Genomic DNA, 22,329 nt, shown 5'->3' with positions numbered 1-22,329 from the left:
GTGTTCAAAAACAAAAACAGCATTCTGCTGAGATTTCTTGGTCAACAATTCCTCCCTTCACTGTATTTAACCTTATCTTCCTTTGTGCCTATTGTCACTCTCCTGCTCAATTTTGGTTTTACAGCCAGCAGTTTCTCTTCTGTGGAGCCTTGACAAATATGGCAAATCATTTCAAAAGTTCATATGGACTACATTGCTTCATTCCTTCAGACATTACTGTAGGTCTCCTGCACTCACTCACCACTGGAATGCTCAAAGCATCTCCCAGTTTCAAATGGCTGTTTGCAACTTGGCCTGCTATGTGTTTCAACAATCATTCTATTTAAGTTCTGTTCTCAGGTCCATTAGATGCCCTATTGCCATGCTCTACTTCTCCCAAATAGACGCCAGTACCACTTTGTGGTCTTGTGGCTTTCGGTAGCTTGTCTTCACCCACTTATATTTCAGGATCTAAGTATATGATGCCATCTAAATTTGTTGTTATGTTGTTCATTAGTATTTTGACTTTGCTATCCAGTTGCTGCTATGCGACGGTTCAGAGATTGACAAACTACAGCACTGCTACCATCTTCCCTTTCTTAATTTGTTCTATAAAAGGAAACATTCCAGAAAGTTTAAATTTGCTTTTGTTCTTTGTATTTGATCTTTTCCAGATTTTTAAAAAAATTTTTTTCCCCTTCTAACATTTTTATGCTGTTTCTTACAATGTTATGTTTTTTGTTCCACTCTGACCTCCTCTATTAAGTCTCATTTAAAAATTAAAATGCTCTGGATCCCTTTCCTTTATCCTCTATATCAGACACTTTTACAATTCCTTTACTTCCTGTCAGATTGTCACTTACTTCACTTCCTTACTTCAGATCTTCACTTGCATAGCTGGTTTTCTTTCCAAGAATCTATTTCTTTGCAGAGTATGTACACATCACAGACCCTGCAGCTTTCATATTTTACATTGCACCTAGGATACTAGTTTTAAATATACGTTAGGGAATTTTTAACCCACACTTCAAAAAAGACATATAAGAGAAATAGGCTATTTTGAAGTTTAAGAGTATTAATGATATAAGAAGTAGTGCCTTTCATATGATGCTGAAACCAATTTTCTTTTACTGTCAATCTGTAACCCAACCAAACTCTTCAGGGAAAATAGAGCACTGCCCCATTTATGCAATGATCTTTAACCCTTCCAACTACCCCTCCCATCCCAGCAACTGTATATCCAATTCAACCCTGAAAGACAGACAGGAAAGGCAGGTGAAAAAACTATAGCTCAAAGAAACACAGTAATTTCCTCTAGTACAAAATGACCACAGAATTGTGGTTTTCCATTTACCATCCTTGTACTTGACAACATTACAGAAATCTTTAGAGTAGATTTTTGTAAGTTCCAAGGGACTTGCTCAATTAACATTAAAACTTCAAAAACCTGTCAAAACCAAAATTATTTCTCTAGTTAGCTTCTTATGAAAATATAATAAGCTGAACAAAAACAGTTACATAGTTAATATACAAAATGTACTCTATTTAAAAATAAATAGCATAGATCTAAGAACAAGTCTTTCATACTGATAACTGCTTCATTCTCAAACAGGACATGAAATTGATAGAGATTCTCTTGCAGGCAATATCCTCCCAGCTTCCTGTGTTTATTGGAATATTGCTCTCTGAACACGCATACAGTCAGAATTGTTAAATATATCCTCTTCTTCTGGAGTTAGCTGGATGTTATCTTTGACTGGAGACAGGGGATCTGGCTTCTTACAAGAAGGAAGCTTTTCAGAATCTCTGCAAAAGATAATATAATAAAATGAATTTATTGGGTGTTTTTAGGGTAGTGTTTATTTGAAAATAATCTACCTGGACAAAATAGAGGTATGTAAAGAGGATAAAACCCTCTACTGTATAATTTGTCTCAATTTATTATATGACACATTCAGGTTCTCCTCTGAGTATGCCCAAGAAAATTTAAGTTTTGCTTTTTAGTACCCATGACTGCTTTCTAAATCACCTTTCAAAGTAGGTGCCAAGCCACTACTAAATATATACTAGCTAAGGCAGAATGGTTCCAATAAACAAACTTTAGTTCTTTTCTCTCTAGAACCCTTCTCAAGTCTGGCTGAGGACCAGCATGAGTGAAGCATAAACAAATGTTTAAGCCCTATCTTTTTATCCCTCCCCTTCTTCCAACTTTTGGAAGGAAGTTCTATGTCTATAAAAATTAATCCTATCATGAAGATAACAAAACTGATTCTATGTCCTGTCAACAAAATTTCAACAGGAGTAATTAAGTCTTATTTTTCTAAAAGGCATTTAAGAATACTGTTGCACCCTTAATTTCCCTCTAGTAGCAGTTCTCAAAGTATGATCCACAGATGCCTAAAAATTCCCAAGACACTTTCAGGGGGTTTGTAAGATCAAAATTATTTTCATAATAATATTTAGACTTTATCTGCCTTTCTTACCGTGCTGACATTTGTACGGATAATCCAAAAGCAGAACTGAGTAAAGCTTTGATCCCTTTTTGATCCCTGTTCAGGGAACTAGATCCCACATGCATGCCACAACTAAGAGTTCGTATGCTGCAACTAAGAAGCCCGCATGTTGCAACTAAGAAGCCTGCATGCTGCAACTAAAAAAGATGCCGTGTGCCACAACTAAGACCCGGCACAGCCAAAATAAATAAATAAATATTAAAAAAAAAAAGTTTGAGAACTACTGCTATATGGTTTAATCTAGACTTAACACAATGTAAAGTAAAAACATAATTGTCCAGCACTTATTACAAAGTGTTTCCACTCATAGTATCTCATCTGATTGTGATAACATTTCTATTAGGTAAGGTTTAATCTTATCATCCTATGTAAGTCACCTCCCCCCTTCCCTCCCTCCCTTTTTCTTTGTGTTTATTCTTAGCACATTTGCTTTAATAAGAACAAGAAAATAAAGTAATTATAAATCTATGCTACTTTGTGGCTAATTTTGTTGTCTAACAGATGCAATTTGGTTCAAAAAATGTAGATATATAGAGAGTCAATTCTCTTAAAACAGTGTTTGCTACATACATTAGAAATCTGGTTAATTCATCATATAAACTCATTGATTCTTCCCATTTTAGATGTGATAATTTAGGGAAACAAACTGCTTTAAATCCAGAAGTACCACAGAGCATTACCTTCCCATGTCTACAACAACATTCAGAAGGAAAGAAAAATAAGACACTTAAGGCCTGGAAAAGTAATTTGCTTAACAACAGAGAGACCCCAAAGCCAGATTGAGAACTGAGGCTTTTAGTTTGCCACGTTTTCACTAAAAGAAGGTACAGAAACTGAAGTTAAATATTCTTACAAAGAGTCAGTTAAAGGGACTAGAGGAAAATAATTTTCTTAGGGTAAGAGAAAAAGAAGTTGATTCATATGAAAATAGAAAGAGGAGACAGGGATTGAAATTACAGAAAAAAATATTTATCATTTTAGAATAAGTTACAAGATAACTCACTTTTTAAATACAAAATTTTTCCAGAGTTCATTGATTTTTATCTGCAATTCTGGCTTGTTCTCGGCATTATGATGATTTCTCTTATGGATGCTTGATGGCTTCTTACTCAGCCCACTGACTCTGGCAGGTACTAAAGGTTTGATCTTGGTTGTAGAAAGACTGTCCACAGAACTAGATTTATACAGCCCAGGAACCTGAAGATTAAATGCCCGTTTTAATACTATTCTGTTAAAGCAACTACCTTTATTTAATTTCAAACTATTATTTATACACTGGAACAAAAAATAACCTAAAATCGATGTGCAAAAGTGTGCTTATAAACATCTACAAAAATTATCATATTTTCACCAGGTAATACATGTACCTGGCACTAAATCAAGAGTATAAAAGAACAGACAGAAAAGTGAGTCTCCCTTACCCCCTCACTGCCTTTAGGCAGTCACTGCTACCAGTTTCCTGTACAACCACTGCATTCATTCACATACACACACACATACACCCCACACACAACTGGCAGCATACTACAAAATGTCATGTACTTTGTTTTTCTTGCCTAATATATCTTGATTTTACTTAACAATGTATCTTGGAGATTTTTCCATTTCACATGTAGAACTGAATTTTGTTTTGAATAGGTTGCCTGTTTTTTCCATTGTATAAATGTGCCGTAATTTACTTAAACAGATCTCTACTGACACTTAAGTTGAATCCACTGATTTTTTTACTTGAGGTATAATTTACAACATTGTGTTAGTTTCAAGTGTATAGCAAAGTGACTCAGTTATATATACATATATATCATATATATATATTCTTTTTCAGATTCTTTTCCATTATAGGTTATTACAAGATACTGAGCATAGTTCCCTGTGCTATACAATAGGTCCTTGTTGTTTATTTATTTTATATATAGTAGTAGGTATGTTAATCCCCAACTCCTAGTTTATCTCCCCACCCCTGCCCCTGCTATCCCCTTTGGTAACCATAAGTTTGTTTTCTATGTCTGTGAGTCTATTTCTGATTTGTAAATAAGTTCATTTATATCATTTTTTTTAGATTCCACAAATAAGTGATATTATATGATATTTGTCTTTGTCTGACTTGATTTTTATGCTGTGTGAAATATGGAGCCATTAAAATTTTGTTGCTATTTTTTTTGGATAGTAGGAGTGTAGTAATATAAAACAAGGCTTTAAAATTAATGAATCTAGTAGAGGGTGTATAAAGAATGGAAGGACTCACACACGAAAGATGAAATCTTGAATTAGGATGTTGGTGATGGGAAAAGGGAGAGCAAGAAATAAGACAAAGAAAGAAACAGGATTTAGATAGGTATAGTTATTTGGTTGTTTGTCTTTAACCCCTGAAAAAGAAGGATCCAACTGGAGGTTATAAGGAAAGAGGACAACCGTAAGATTTTGAAACTAAGTGACATAGAACAAATATTATAATTTTATATAACTGATAAAAATGCTCTGAGAAGTACTGGTTAGAGGTTAAAAAAACATGAGTTTGATTTTAGATACTGAATTTGGATATTAGGGAGCAAGAAGGAGGGTTCATCTGGGGAGTTGTCACCAAAACAGAAGTGACAGTTAAAACACTGACAATGCAAATCTGACAGAAAGAATAAAAATAATAAAAAAATGTCCTCCTTTTGAGGACATTAAACCATCATCTTTAATATAACTCCTTTTGAGAAAGTACTTTCTACATCTCTAATCCTATCATTGTGAATAATTTTGGTATCTTTCCAGACATTTTACTATGATTGTACAAACATACACACGTGTATTTTCCAGCATTTAAGCAAACAAAAATACCATGCTATTTATTGTGTTTAATATTGTTTAATAGCATGGTTTCCCTTTTCATTCAAAAATAATATGGACATCTTTCCAAGACAGTATCTGTCTGAAAAAGCCTTTCTCAAAGATTTTTAAAAGAATCTTATATTTACATATTTTACATTCATATCCTTGTTATCTTTCAGTTTTATATTTATATAGTATGAGATGGGGACTTTCTTTCAAATAGATATGCCATGCCATTTATTTAAAATTTTTGTAAAGGTTTTATGCTTTTAAAAATACGCATGAGAAAATAATATGTTAACTATAGGAATATAGTTTTCTTGTATAAATATAAGAAAAATAATATAGGTTCACTACAGAAGAACATGAGAAAACAAAGAAAAAAAATTCACCTATATATCTACCAGCCAAGAGCTAAAACCAACAACGTATTTAATGTATTTCACTCTCTTATTTCTAGATATTTAGATTTTTTTCCCCCAATTTTTCATTATTGCAACCAATGCAAGAATAAGTGCTCTTGTATTTAAACTCTCATTATCTCCTTAGGCTCAAGTTTTAGAATGCACTTACTGGGTTAAATTATTTGAACTCTTTCAAATTGCTTTCCAGAAATGGCACAACAATTCTTACTCTCCTAAACATGTGATTATTCATCTCACTATACTCTTATATAAAATGAGTAAATTAAAAACTTTTTTGGAAAAATGAGAGGTAAGAAATTATATTTTATTACTTTGATTTGCAGTGATTACTAATAAGGTTGAATGTGCTTTTTATATGTTAATCAGCCATTTGTGCTTTTTCTTTTGTGATTTCTGTTCATGTCCCTTGCCCATTTTTAAGTCAGGAATTAGTATTTTGATATTTACAGGCAAGAACACTTAATATATAAAATAGGTTTTAACTTACAAGCTTTCACTATGCAGTCACACATATATTTACATAGTTTGATAAAAAAAAAAAGCTTGGCTTATCAGGTACCCAATTTCTAGAATGCCTTTTTGCAATATACATCAAAGCTTTAAACCACGTATGCCTTTGGACCAGTAATACCACTCCATAGAATTCACCCCTACAAAATAATCAAAAATGTGTACAATACTCAAATATTTACCAACAAAATCTTCGTTGTAGTACTCTTTGCTACAGCAAAAATTTTTAGGGTAAAGGACAAACATAAGAAGATTAGCTAAACCCATACAATGGCATATTTTATTCATTATAAGTAATGTTATGTAAGTACATAGAAAAAGTTCTGTATACTGTAAGAGAAAAATAGCAGGTTTCACAATTTACACACCTACAAATCATGCACAAATACGGTTCTAGATGGTTTGAAGGCAGACATTTTGTGTAAATAAGAATATAGGCATTTTGATTTTTAATTTTGCTTATATTTCTTATTGCCTGGTAATAAGCATGAACTGCTTCTGAAATTTAAAAATAATTTAAGTAAGTAAGTGTTTTACCTTGTTCCTTAGAAGCGTGCCTTTTTTCGAAAAATGAAATAAGTATAGCTTGGATTTCTGATTACCTTGATTATCAAGTGACTTAAAATTGCAATCAGATTCCTAGATCCCCGAGATGAAAAAATAAAGCAAACTTAGATTTTTACTATCAAATTTTTATGACAACTGACCAATATTCAACAAAACATAAAACAAGTAAATTGAGAAAATCAGTGTAAATAAAATGTAATTTATCAGAAGAAAAAAAGTATAAAAAGCATGAAATAGAATAAAAGAAAATTAATCTAATGTGGAAAGAATGGTGTTTGCTAGTTTCACTAAAGAAAACCAGCTGAAGAAGTACTGTGTAAAATATAAATTAAAAAGCTATAAGCAAAAAAAAAAAAAAAACTATAAGCATGGGGGATGGTGGTGGGATGAATTGGGAGACTGGGATTGACATATATACACTAATACGTATAAAATAGATAACTAATAAGAACCTGCTGCATAGCACAGGGAACTCCACTTCGCTGTACAGTAGAAACTAATACAACATTGTAAAACAACTATACCTCAACAAAACAAAAAAACCCCCACAACATGGAGATCACTGTCCTGGGAGAAAGAAAAAAAAAAAAGACATGCCAAGCATTTGCTGCCCTCCTTTTTAATGGACAGATGGCTGCAGTGATTCATTTCTTAATCACTTCAGGTCCAAACATATAAGAGTAATTTTCACTGAGTCTTTCCTGCCATGATTAAACCATACTGACATGATAGATCTCAATTCCTCCTCCCAAGTTTGCAATGTTGGGGACCTGGATCCTATAACAAAATCCATGTTCAAGGTCATCTTTGTACTGGATGTTCTGTGTATCCCCTTCCAAACTGTGAGCAAGGCACAAGCTGTGTCACATAATGTTAAAGCCAACCCAGTGTCTGGTATATTGTGATATTATCCAGAATCTACAACTGCTTCAGGCAATGTAAGACTATACTTGAAATTTTCATGCATCCCACATTGCCCCAATGTAAAAAAGAAAGAAAGAAAAAAAAAACCTGTAAGCAGAGTCTCCAGAACCAGAGGAAGCCCACAGGTCTTCTTAAAATTGAAGGTGTTTATGCTTGAGATGAAACTGACTTCTATCTATGCAAGAGGTATGCTTATGTGTACAAAGCAAAGAACAACACTGTAACTCATGGTGGCAAACTCAACAAAACCAGAGTAATCTAGGGAAAAATAACTCATGCTCATGGAAACAATGGCATGGGGTTCATGCCAAATTCTGAAGCAATCTTCCTGCTAAAGCCATTGGACACAGAATCCACGTGATGCTGCACCCCTTCAAGGATTTAAACTTTTTGGAAAGTAAATAAATAAAAGTGTGGATTTGTTCTCTTGTTAAAAAAAAAAAGTCTCCTGCTGTAACATCATTTGTAAACTTGGCTAATACTTTTCATAAATTACTAGCTACAAAAGGTTGAACCAGTATAGTTCTACATCTCTTTTTCATTGTGTAACATGTTCAACATTAAAGAGAAAAAAGGCATATACTTTCAAGAAGTAGAGTAGCACTGTATCAAATGCACAGTTACCTTCAGCAAAGACTTTCAAGACCTACCCTCTACACCCCAATCCCATCATGTAAGACTTTTCTATAGACAGAATTATCTGGATTCCCACAAAAGTCAAATAAAAAAGGACAATGAATGCAAATTCAGAAGGCTTTACATTTCTGCATTTTTCAAGAGGTTTTTTTTTAAAATATTTATCTTGAGATTCTACATAGTATTATATATTTAAAACAATCCAAAAGTGAAAAATACTCCATTAATTTGGATTGTAACTTACAGAAACTCTAACATTTCTTGCTTATAGTAGTGATGACTCTGGGCTGTATCATTTCTTAAAATAAAGATCAAGAGTAAGATCCTAAGATTAATTAATCTCCAATACTGTTAATGAACTCAGTATACATAGAATACATGGTTGTTGCTGTTCACAGTGAACCACCAGTGGAAGTCTCCAATGCATTTTCTTCAGAACCATACAGTAAAACCTGATATTCAAAATGAAGCCCCAGTGGCACTGTGGCTCTTTAAAACATTTTCTGAATAAAGAAAGATTACACAGTTTTTATGTTACCTGCTATTGTCCCAATTGTTTGACGATTAATTCATTTATGCAAAGAGGAATTTACCACATCTGGTGGCAAGAGATGACTTAATGAATGATTCTTAGTTAGTCTGTTTGTTTTTGAGGGGAGAGAATTTATGTTTCTATAATTGATAATCACAAAAATGGTTAGCCCCGAAGACAGAAGTGTGGAGAGTTCTGTCAGCATGATGAGCCCATAGGCTGTGAGCTGGTAAGGTTTCTCAGTAAAACATGCTAAAAGCTTTACAAAGTTAGTAAAGCAGGAAGATGTCTGCTGGAAAAGGAACAAGAACACCCAAAAGGAGCTCAGCAGACCTGAAAGTATCCTCACAAATAGACAGTGATTTTTAAAGAAAGATGTTCAAGAAATAGCAACTGGGATGGTACCCAAATGGTACCATGAGAAAAATGCAGTAAGATGTGGAAAATGAAAAAGATGACATTAAAACGGAGGCTCAGGGGTTCCCTGGTGGTGCAGTGGTTGGGAGTTCGCCTGCCGATGCAGGGGACACGGGTTCTTGCCCCGGTGCGGGAAGATCCCACAGGCCGCGGAGCGGCTGGGCCCGTAAGCCATGGCCGCTGAGCCTGCGCGTCCGGAGCCTGTGCTCCACAACGGGAGAGGCCACAACAGTGAGAGGCCTGCATACCGCAAAAAACAAACGAACAAAAATGGAGCCTCATGTTAAAAGAAACAGTCTTCTAGAACAGTATGGATAAACTGAAGGCAAAGTGAGTGAATGGGAAAAGAAAAGCAAAAGCCTCAAGGGCTTGGTTTGGCATACTCTTACTTAAAAAACACTACATGGAATGGATTTTGGATTTGAATATATTAATTGATTTCCACTTTCTCCAAATGAAAACAATTTGCTTCCATATTGTAACTAGGCTTTTGTCTTTGAGTCCAATACAACTCAAGTTTCCTTTAGGAACTTGAATAAAATACTTTCCTTCTTATAAACACAAGATATACTGATTTATTAGATGTTTAATATTCAGGATTATCAGACCTCAAAGTTCTGTCAAATATTACCAAGGCTGTAATTGTTCTTACAACTTGGTAACTGTAGTTGTGAACATGAAATGAAGTATGTTAAATTGATAAATTTAAGATAACTCAGATTAAAGAATGTTATTATGCCATCATGTCATTTTAAAATATGATGTCACTGGGTCTTATGAGCAGTACTTATCTGGAGCTTTGATTTTACTTAAGTAAGGATAAAGATATTTTACAAATTAAAAAGATGGCTAGGATGCTTTTATTAATTTACACAGAATAACATAAAATCACTTTTATTACTATTTTGTTTTGTCATAAATGGGAACTGCAAAAAGAATAGTAAGAGTAGATAAAAAATGTATTTCTGAAGTACTAAAACTTACGATGAACACCATCCCATTAACAGGGCCATTTCATTATAAGGTTTCAAATGTTGTCTGAATTCAAGAGTATATTAAGGATTTAAATATTAAATTTTTAATAACTTTTCATGAAGCTTATCATTCTGCTTAGGTCTTAAGTGCTCCACAACTTGAGACACCTATCAATGGAACACAGTGATTCAAGAAATATAGTTAGATTAAATGTATAAGAGTCTTAAATACAGAGAAGCCCTTCAGATGAATAAAACATGAACTTTCTACACAGTAAGATCTAGAATGAAAAATTAAAACAATCAATTATTTCCATAATGTAGGCAAAATTTCCTCAATTGTCTGATAAACACCCTATTTTCTCTTACATATGAATTTGAAAACAAACGCTTCATAATGTGACTTACCTCTGAATCTAAATCCTTACTAGAAGGCTGAGAAAGTTTTGATGCATTTAAATTGTGTGGTGATAAGTCCATGCTTTCCTGAGACTGTGAAGACCAATCCACTTCATGTAAGGGATGAGATTCATCACTTGACTCATCACTCTTTAACTGAGATACATCAGACGGCTCATTATTCTCAGGCAGACAGATGGCAGAATCACTCTTTCTAAGGAACTGCTGCAATGCTGTGCTTGGAGAGGGGCTTGGAGTTCTTGAAAACTCTCCAAGACTTCCAGACCAACTGAAACAACTTCTTAGTGTACCCGAGGTGGGTGGTGAGATGGTCCTCGTGAATCTGCTGGTCTTAAAAGACTGAGACTCTTCAGCAATCACAGTCACATCATCTGGAATATGCTCACTTGAATTATGTGCTACACTGATATCTAACAACTTCTTGCCATCTAGACAATCTGATTCATTTATATTAGCTTCTTTATCTGTGACAGCAGTTTCATCTAGAGACTGGCTGCTTGCTTTCTTTGATATACAGTCAGCAGAACCCAGAGAATTGGAAAAAAACCTAACAGAAAAAAACAACAGAAAGAATGCAGAAGTATTTTAGAGTTTTCTCACAAAGGTGACAAGATTCATAATGGAAAAATGGTTCTTTTTTAAAAATCTCATAAATATATTAATTTCATAAAGGCAAAATAGATTTTACACATGGCTGATACTCAAATATTTGAACAGATATAGAAATATGCAACAGAAAGGACACTTTATAACTATGGTCTCTTATTTTGTAAAAGCAAAATAAATTAGCCATTTGCCCCTCATCTTAGCTTACCTCCTAGTAGTAGCAAGCCATCTGGGAACTTGTAGTAGTATACTAATCTACCAAGCTTTTTATATACCCTGTAAACTTCTACACTAATTTAAATATTGAGGTTAAGACTTTCAAATCAATTATTCAATTCTGTATTACTAAAGAGGTAGTACTTATTCAGGGTAGCAGCTTTAAAAAAAATCACTTTTAGAAACTCCAATATAGGGCTTCCCTGGTTGCGCAGTGGTTGAGAGTCCGCCTGCCAATGCAGGGGACACGGGTTCATGCCCCGGCCCGGAAAGATCCCACATGCCGCGGAGCAGCTAGGCCCGTGAGCCATGGCCGCTGAGCCTGTGCGTCCGGAGCCTGTGCTCCGCAACGGGAGAGGCCACAGCAGTGAGGGGCCCGCGTACCGCAAAAAAAAACCAAAAAAAACTCCAATATAAATGAAACAAAGATCAGTATCATTACTGGGAAGGATGTAGTCAAGGAGTGTTTTTAGTTTTAAAAGAAAATCCTAGAGTGTATGATCAGCTAAATATGAAACTTAAAGAGAATTTACCTCATTAATAGGCATTAGTTCAAATCCAAGATGATTAAACAGAATATTTACTAAATGCTGGAGAGTAAATATCCTCTCTTATCTTTACATCAAACCCTTAGCTGATGTGTGTGGGCACAGGGCAGGAAGGAAGCAGCATGTAAAAGGAAAAGTCTTACTTGGTTTTTCACTGAGCAAGAAACATCAGCTCCCTTTTAAGCAAACAATAACCCCTATGATATCCAAACATTTTTCTATGTATTATTTCGTAGGTAAGAGAAGTTTGAGTAACAGAGCCCAAGGTTATAAAATTAATCAACTAAAGAACAGAATTAAAACCCAGAACCCCTCCTAGTTCACAGCTGTTTCTTTCCAAACAGCCTATGGTGTGACTTAACTGATAATTATATTTCTAGATCTGCGAAAATAAATAGGCAGTATTCTAGGATAAGTATCTATATAATAAAGATAAGACTTAAAACAGACTTCTAAAAAGCAACAGATTGGAGACAATCTTTTGCATATTTAATACCTCCTGTTATGTTATATTAAAAAGAATGGGGTGGGAATGACCACTGGCATATATATTAGTGACTGGGCACTGTGCCAGGTGTCTGATATATATAACTTCTGCTAGTCTTAAAACAGTCTTATGCATATGATCATCCATATTTTATAGTTAAAAAAATAGGCTCAGGGAAGTTAAATGGCATATGAAAGATCACTCAACTAATTAAATGACAGAGTGAGAATTCAAGTCCAGGCCTATAAGATTGTGTGCTCTTTTCAAGGTACCATGCCAACTATGACTAGGAATCTTTCCTATCACTAATACTAACTATAAAACCCTGGGAAATTTCTTAACCGCTAAGAGCCTCAATTTCTTAGCCCAAAATAGAGAAAATAACGCCAACCTGAATATCTCATAATACTGTTGTGAGAAATAACATATAAAAGAACTTTGAAAATCAGCTAAGAAAACTAATTTAACAATATCTAATTATTATTAGATATTGCTCTATAATCTAGATCACATAATTATACATCAAAGATTTACTCCCAATTATTATTTCACAGGAGGTTGATGCAGAAAAAAATATTTCTCCAAGCATTTAATGCATCCTCTGAACAATTTCTTAGCGAAACTACTAACTAAGCTATATAAAGCAGCTATTTACAGCTTCAGACAGAGATTTCATTAAGCTTCCACAATGACTTAATAGCCAAGACCTGTAGAGACACACAAACATTATTCTCATTAGCTGTCTCCAAAGAGGCAGAAAAAGGAAATTCTAGTTTCACCTAAATGGAAAGAAAAAGAAGCACTAAGAGGCAGAGACATGAAATCTTATTTTCACCCAAATGGAAAAATAAAACACGAGCTCCAAAAATTTCTCTGAATGACAGAAGTCAACTTTCTAGAATGTATAAATCAGCATAAATCATCTAGAATCCTATTTTCCATCTTTTAAGGCCTACTTCTTTATTATTCCACTGTTAACAAGCACCTTTAATGAGGGTGACTAACAAAGGAAGAATCTAAATGATCATTTCATTGTACTGTGAATGTTTCCTTGGCAAGACTTGATGGGAGAAGGGTTTGAAACATCCCCTAAAGGAGGCTTAGGGATTATCAGTGGTTCATTCCTTCATGTCCTTCTCCTATCATCATGGTTAGACAAATCTGGCTGCAACCTAGTTTATTAAACTTGAAAAATAAAAAATATTCATTCTAAGTCTTCTAGAGAAATACAGGGGCTGATAAAGTTTCTCTTTCTTAAAGTTACTAAATCATGCCTAAATAACTTCTAACACTTAAATTTCCTGTTTCTAGTTGTGGTACCACTATCCGAAGTCAATAAAATAAGAACTATTTATTGTATGTTTATCATCTGTTGGGCAATATTTTACGCACTTTACTTATGGTAATAATTTAATTCTATCAGCTATCCTAAGATTGTTATACTTGTTAGCCTTGAAGAAACAGAAGCACCCAGAAATTAACTTGCTCAAGTCAAACATCTCATGAGTAAATAGGACAGGATTTAAATCCAGGTGGTCTAACCCCAGAGTCCAAATTCCTAACCCCTAAGTTATACTGACCCTTCAAATTCTCATCTTCACTAGCAGGGACTATGGCAACAGCCTAACTAATCTTTCTGCTCAGCTTTGGCCCTCTAGAATCCATTCTTCACAGTGTGTTCAGAGTGGTCTATCTAAACCAGGAATCAAATCATACTCCTCCCTTGATTAAAACCTTCTAAATGTTTCCCATCACCCCTAAAGACTCAAGTTCCTTAGATTGGCTTACAAGCCTTTCATGAACTGGCTTGCTTATTTCCGCTCCCTCATCATCTACATTTCTGCTCCCTTTTCATCCTTTTCCCAACTTACATTGTGGCAGAAGTAATAATAGCAGTGATCAGCAGCAAAGAGTTAACCCCATGCTCCGTGCTGTTGCTCACCTCCATGCCTCTGTCCAAGCTGCATGAGTCTGCTGGGAAAGTATCTGGCTCCCTTCTTCGCTTCACCCACTCATCATTTAAACCTAGGTAACAGCACCTAACACTCATCCCTTCCCTCCCACCATTTCCAACCATTGCCTCAGCATTAGATGCCCTCAAAACACCTCATGTATGATTTTGTCATTGTACTTACCACACTGTATGGAAAGATTTTGTTACTGACCTACTTCTCCAACTACGAAAAACTGCATGTTTCTCAAGAGCAAAAACTATGTCTCTCATTTTTGTAACCCAGCATCTAGTATGGTATCAGATTATCAATTAATATGAGAAATCCATAGTCATCTGCATTTAAATAGATTTCTAAAAATACTTTGCAAAATTATATTTAGCTCTTAAAGAAACTAAAAAAATAGAAACAAAGTAGGGGGGGAGGAACCCCCAAAGTAACAGAGTTTTTCTAATGCAAAATGTAGTAAGGTCTACAATTCTTATTTTGGTTCTCCATGGAGAGATTACAAAAGTAACAGAAGTTCAAGGGACAGTGGAACTAAAGCAATACATGATAAAAAACTGTAATTGGATTAAGCCAGGTCTTACACCTTTCCCATTAGATTCAATGTTATTCAAGACAATTAAAATAAATACCAACAGGGTATATAATACAACAGACACACAACATTCTGTAGATATAACTATACCTGCTTCTGGTTCCTGGAACCACAACTGCACCACTTTCTTCATTTTTTCTCTGTAAAAATGTTGCAAATTTGTTTCTCGTCCTAGGTGGTGTGCTTAAGCTTTTTTTAATAGTATTTCCATCTACCAGGTCAGGCATAAATCGTTCAGAAGAGTTCAATAATTTATCACCTTCACAACTATTTTTCTTAATCTTCTTTGTAAAGGAAGTAGAATACTGACCAAATAGATCATCTTCTGATAGCTCTTCTAAGTAAAAACAAAATTATCTGTAAATCTTTATTTCATGTATAGTTAGACATTTGGTCTTAGCTTCACAGTCCATGTCCTATTGTCCTAAAGATGAAGTCTTATCTTTTTTTAAACTATGCATCAGAAAAGGAAATAAAAGAATGACTTAAAAAAAATTCCCTTGGCTGTGTTTTACGATTTCAAACATTGGCTATGATTTAATGTCAATTATTTGTACTATTTTATGTGAAATTACCTAAACCAAAATTTCAGGGTACAATCAATTCTGTAAGGCTCTACACTCATTATACAATAAGGGCCTAATTCTGAATGTAAAAAAAAAAAAAAAAAAGGAATTAAATGTATGGTTAAACTAATGTTTGGTTCAAAAAATTGTTTCAACATTAAAAAAAAAAATGTTTCAAGGAGCTATATATACACACCATCACTGAGTTACGGTTTTTGAGGTGTATCTGATTGTCCTATAATTTGTGCTCTAGCTCTTATCTTCATTCATTACATAGCTATGGGGCTCTAGAAGACTGCTGTGTAACGAACACATTTTATTGGTATAAGAATAAATCATAAGACTAAACAATGTAAGATGTTACAGCTGAAATGGGCAAGGACATAGAGATAGCATTAAGGTACTTTTAGTTAGTCCAACTAATTCTCAGTCTGAATAGCTTCCACTCACATGGGAGTAAATGCTCATGACTCTAAGAAGTTGGTAAAACAGTTGAGGGTGCCAAAATACTACAGACCAGGTGATACCTCAAATTCAAAAATGTATAGAGTAAAAAAAACCAAAAAAAAAAAAAAACCTATAGGTCAGTAAACTTGTAAAAATCTGTTTATTATGCAGGGAATTGGGAGCTCTTACAGAAGAGGAAAAAAATAAACATCGTAAGATCCCCAGCAAGGCTTCACCAAGAAGCCACACCACACTAATCTCATTTTCTTTTTATAAGGTTGTTAGACTAGCTATTTGGAGAAATTCATAGACTTAGTATACATATTTTAAGCGAAACTTTAAGACATACTTGAGCCATACTTCTCAAATTTCCAGGTGACATAATACCCATGTTAGAAGACAATATAAAGTTTCAAAAAAGAAAAAAAAAGAATAGGCAGAACAATGGATTATAATGAATTAAGATTACCTCAGTAAGGATAATGTAACCCATATTTAAGTTTAAAAATATAACTACCTGGCTTAACAGCAACTGGTGGATTATAAACTCAGGAAATGCCAGCAAAATGACAATACTACTACTAAAAGCTCATGTTATCTTAGTTTGCAGCAGTAAAAGCAGCTGCTGGATGAAGGACTGAAATAGTGCCACAATTCTAAATATGATCTATGGTAAGCAGACCACATCTCAACAACCACTCACTGTGGTAGTTACAAATTATTAAGAAATTTGTATTGTATCCAAAGCATAACCTGGATAAGGAACTTTTAGCTTGCAAAAGAAATTTAGGAGGGTCACAATGGCTGTCTCTAAATATATGAAGGGCTGTCACATTAAAGAGGGAAAACATTTACTGTTTTTTGTTCTGTTTTTCTGTTTGTGTGTGTGCCTGTGGACAAAATCCATTGATAAATGGTAGTTATAACAAAGCAGACTTAGTCTGACATAGGTAATTTACTGATGAGCTCTCTACATAAAATGAATAAGCCTACCTTGATGGTAGAAGAAGGGAAGGAACTAATATGTACAGTGTACCTGCTATGTACCAGGGCTATTTTATATGTTATATCACGTATACAAAAATTTGTGAGATAGGCAATATTGTTCCCATTTCAGAAGAGGAAACAAGGGTTCAGAGATATTATCATGAAAAAGATTTAGGCTCATAAGGAATCAGGACATTTTGGCCAAACATGAATAATCTATACCTAAATTTAAAAGATAAGGGCATGAACTAAAAGTTTGCAAGGGCTTTGTTTTGTTTTTGTTGTCAGATATTCATTCATGTAATGTCTGAGGGAAAGAAGGAAGAGAGAAGAAATGGATTCTTTCCATTTCTAAGCATATTCTATGGTGGAAAGAAAAAACCTTTTCCCAATACCTAGTATTCCATTCTCAGCACTTTTTTTTTTTTTTTCATTCTCAGCACTTTTGTTCAACACTGTAATGGAGGTTCCAGTAGGCAAGAAAAAGAAATAAAAGGTATCCAGAAGCAAGACTATCTTTATTTGCAGGTGATAGGATTGCCTACATAGAGAATCCTAGAGAGTCTAAAAAGAGATACTAGAACTAATAAGTGATTTTAGTAAGGTTGCAAAACACAAGATTAATATACAAAAATCAAGTGTATTTCTATATACTAGCAATGAACCAGAAATTGAAATTAAAAATACCATTTACAGCAGCATCAAAAATCTGAAATATACAGATAAATTTGACAACATATGTGCAAGACCTGTAAACTGAAAACTACAAAGCATCGCTGAAGACTTAAACTAAAGAAGATTTAAACAAATGGATCAGAAAACTTGATATTGTTAAGATGTCAATTCTCCCCAAACTTATATATGGATTCAACTAAATCCCAATCAAAATCTCAGCAGGCTTTTTTTTTTTTTTTTTTTTTTTTAAGAAATCAACAAGTTGATTCTAAAATTTGTATGGAAATGTGAAGAACACAGAATAGCCAAAACAACTTTTCAAAAGAAGAACAAACTTAGGGACTTACACTACCAGATTTACACTACCAGATCTCAAGATTGACTATAAAAGCTACAGAAATCAAGACAGTGTGTCTGGAATAAAGACAGGAAAAGAGACCAATGGTACAGACCTGCACATATGTGGTCAACTGATTGTCAACAAATGTGCCAAGGCAATTGAATGGAAAAAGGATAATCTTTTTAACAAATGGTGTTGGAACAATTGGATTGCCATATACAAAAGAAAGTGAACATTGATCCTTACCTCACACCATATAAAAAATTAATTCAAAATGGATCAAAGGCCTAAATATAAGAACTAAAACCATAAAGCTTCTAAACTGTGACCAATTGTCACTAGTGTTTCACAAAAACAAAATACATACCACTTCTTGGCCTTTTTGCAATGGATGACTTCCTTGGAAGATTTAATCCTTTAGTACTAATCACTAGTTCAATGCCCACAGTACTTGGATTTTCCTTCACCTTTGTAGCATCTGAAACAATGTCCAGCTCAAGTCTAGGGCAATAGCTCCTATTCCAAATGCTATTAATATTAGATGACTTTTGACATGTTTTGTCAGTCCAACTATGACTTCTTGATTGGGCAGGCTAAAATAGTAAAAGGAAAAAGGTTACTTTAAGAAGAAAAACAGTTAAATCATTTCCCTCTGTATCAACATAAATTATAAGTAAATAATTAAATTACCCCTTTGAACAGCTTTTGATGAAATATCTGTCCTCTAATAATAACATTTTCTACTTTGCTGGTCCTATACTTTTCCATTAAATGTGTCTTGTATTCCTAGGTCTGTTTCTCTCCCAATGAGAGTCAAGCAAACTCATTAGCTCATTTCTAAGAAATAAAAAAATGAATCTTCCTAAGATGAACAGTGCAAGAAATAAAACTACACTTGAAGAAACGTTACCAGAAAAAACGTACTTTTAAAATTTGAGTATTAGTTCAATATACGATACTAATTAGTTTAATAATCATCTAGCAATAAGTCTCTAAATAATCACTGACATACCCTTTACAAAGGACCTGAAAATTAAAACCATAAAATTATGTATTTAATCAACTATCCCATCTTTAGAACTTGGATGAGTTCAAACCAAAACAATCTAATTTACAAAACAACAGCTTCTTTAGTGGACAATACCTATGTATTAAATAGGTATGTATTAGTAGACAATACCTATGTATTAAACAGAAAGCTACTTTGGTCTACATTGAGTCATGCATAAAACTTTCTCCAAGAAAGAACTTATTGACAGTAAGGATTGGTAAATAATCATTTTTAATGCTAAAACAAGTTATTCACAATTAATAACTATTTTATTATTTTTTCTAAATATATTTTAGATGAAAATGATCTGCTAATAGGATGTCAATGATATTCTAATAGAGTAGGAGAGGCACAGGGAAAAATTAACACTGGTACAAAAAATGTTGGTACTAGGGTGTGAATTCCACCTGACAAAAGTGCCACCTGAATCTGGAATCTAATCTTTCACTTAAAGAAAGGACTAAAAATATAAATAAATAAATAAAAACGAGGTGACATTATTCATAATATACTCTGAGAATTAACAAGGAAGGTAATTTAGAATAATTGAGAGAATAGGTATAATAAAGACAGTTTAAGCAGTATAGTTCATGGCATTAGATCCCACTGATGGTTTTATTTAAAAAAAAAAAGAGAAATAGGCAAGTAGAAAACTTGACTGGGAAGAATAAATCTTAGATAAATAATAAGAATTAGTTCGATGTACAATTAGTGGTTCTGAAAGAAATTTCTCTATGAAAAAAATAATCTGATAAGGATTTGGACTTCTGAAGGATGGCCATCTTAGTGAGCCATAACATTCCCAATTGTATCTGAACATTTTCATTACAACCAATTATTTTTGAGTTTCTCAAAGGAAAAACTTGAGGATCATTCTGATGAAGTTATAATATCAGTAATTCAAATGTGTAAAGAAGATAGCAGAATAAAGACTTTTCAGTTCCCTTTTCCTACAAACTTCCAATTATAAGGTAAATAAGCCACAGAACTATAATGTACAGCACAGGGAATACAGTCATCCCTCAGTGGCTGCAGGGGATTGGTTCCAGGACCCCCTCAGATACCAAAATCCACGATGCTCAAGTCCCTTATATAAAATGGAATAGTAGGGTCAGCCCTCCATATCTGCGGGCATCTGCGGATTCAACCAACCACAGACCCAATTTGATTGAATCCTTGGATGCAGAACCCATGGATATGGAGGGCTGACCAGTATAGTAAATAATACTATGTGACTTCCCTGGTGATCCAGTGGTTAAGACTCCACGCTCCCAATGCAGGGGGCACGGGTTCAATCCCTGGTCAGGGAACCAAGATCCCTCATGCTGCACAGCATGGCAATAATAATAATAATAATAATAATACTGTAACTCTGTATGGTGACAGATGGTAAATAGACTGATCATGATAATTTCTTAATGTATATAAATATTGAATCACTATGTTGTACACCTGAAACTAATATGTCAATAAGTCAATAAGAAAAAAATCATCCCCAAAGCAATAAGAAGAAACAAACACAAATACCATCTACAGAAAATTTAGGAGATATCTGTAACTTCCAAACCACAGTGAAGACAAGAGTATAGAGAGAAGAATTTAAAGAACCTAGCCGAAGGAGGGAGGGGCAAGATAGGGGTAGGGGATTAAGAGGTACAGACTACTAGGTTTAAGAAAGCTACAAGTATATATTTTACAATACAGGGAATATAGCCAATATTTTATAACTATAAATAAATTATAACTTTTAAAAATTGTGAATCACTATGTTGTACACCTGAAACTTATATAATATTGTAAATCAACTATACTTCAATAAAGAAAAAAATAAAGAACTTAGCCCAAGAAAGATCAAAGTGTCTGTAAGCATCTGCAGAAAAGAATATCTGTAAAAAACCAGTTCCGGACTTCCCTGGTGGCGCAGTGGTTAAGAATCTGCCTGCCAATGCAGGGGAGATGGGTTTGAGCCCTGGTCTGGGAAGATCCCACATGCTGCAGAGCAACTAAGCCCATGCACCACAACTACTGTGCCTGCACTCTAGAGCCCGCGAGCCACAACTACTGAGCCCACATGCCACAACTACTGAAGCCTACATGCCTAGAGCCCGTGCTCCACAAGAGAAGCCACTGCAATGAGAAGGCCGCACACTGCAACAAAGAGTAGCCCCGCTCACTGCAACTAGAGAAAGCCCATGCACAGCAATGAAGACACAATGCAGCCAAAAAAAAAAAAAACAACCCACAAATTCCACATACAGAAACCTGAAGATTCAGAAATTTAAGGGATCAGGTACCATGGAGGCCCCAAGTAGGGGGAGGGCTTAAAAAAAAATGTTTATTTGACTCCTGGGTGCTCATGTTCAATCTGTCCATACAGTCAATTCACACCCATCTGCTTCAGAGCGACTGGACCTTTGAAACCCAGAAACAATAACATAAAAACAGTAGGTACTTCAGAAGATGAAAACATCCATTTGTCTAAAGACAGAGATCAAATTAAAGGCTAAATAATGAATAGTGGGGAACAGCCCTACCCCTTCCTGGTCCACCCCAGCCCATTTCCCTCTCTTACTCTCAAAATGCAAACAGCCACATTTACATAGTTAAGTAGAAATTGGAGGATCCCTTTTTGGAAAAAAGAACTGTACAGAGAAAACATGCTGATCACATCACATCACAAAACAAAGGCAGCTTGTTTCCAACCAGTTCACCAAAGAGTAAAACCCAAGACTATAAGCCCCACTCATTCACACAAAGCTTCTTAAGCTTCTCAGTGCCTCTCCCAAACAGGAACAAATTGACAAGAAGCTCTAGGTGTTTGAAAAAAAAGTCTCCACCATGAAAGAGAAAAGTCAAAACACATAGAAAAAAAAAAAAAATCCAAAGCAAACAGAGATAATGCAGAGAGCAGAAGAAAATGTACAAGAGATTATAATTAATATTCTGAGAGGGGTGGGGGGAAAGAGGAGACTACATCCATGAAATAAAACAAAATCTTTAAAAAAATCACAATTAAAGAAAGGGTTCTTAGATATGAAAATGATAGTAAAAAGTAAAAATTCAACAGAATTTTCTGCAATGATAGAAAAGTTCTGTGCTGTCCAACATGGTAGCCACTAAGGACTTTAAAAGTGGCCAA

The 22,329-nt window shown here is 34.4% G+C and overlaps 1 protein-coding gene across 2 annotated transcripts in view; it reads right to left on the bottom strand.

The window, feature by feature from the left end:
• Positions 1 to 1,646: 1,646 nt before the first annotated feature.
• Positions 1,647 to 22,329, bottom strand: part of EXO1 (exonuclease 1) — a 38,174-nt gene continuing 17,491 nt past the window's right edge. Inside the window, exons 9-14 of one of the 2 annotated variants that reach the window (XM_065880844.1) lie at positions 18,507 to 18,732; positions 15,215 to 15,461; positions 10,703 to 11,261; positions 6,782 to 6,883; positions 3,496 to 3,689; positions 1,647 to 1,785 (exon numbers count right to left, since the gene is read on the bottom strand). In XM_065880844.1, coding sequence (XP_065736916.1) covers positions 1,647 to 1,785; positions 3,496 to 3,689; positions 6,782 to 6,883; positions 10,703 to 11,261; positions 15,215 to 15,461; positions 18,507 to 18,732 — 1,467 coding nt within the window. The remainder of the gene's footprint in view (positions 1,786 to 3,495; positions 3,690 to 6,781; positions 6,884 to 10,702; positions 11,262 to 15,214; positions 15,462 to 18,506; positions 18,733 to 22,329) is intronic. The other variant, XM_065880849.1, reaches the window with a different exon arrangement.

The sequence above is a fragment of the Phocoena phocoena genome, chromosome 1, assembly GCF_963924675.1.
Source record: "Phocoena phocoena chromosome 1, mPhoPho1.1, whole genome shotgun sequence".
Classification (NCBI taxonomy): domain Eukaryota; kingdom Metazoa; phylum Chordata; class Mammalia; order Artiodactyla; family Phocoenidae; genus Phocoena; species Phocoena phocoena.
This window is presented reverse-complemented; position numbering and strand designations above follow the sequence as displayed.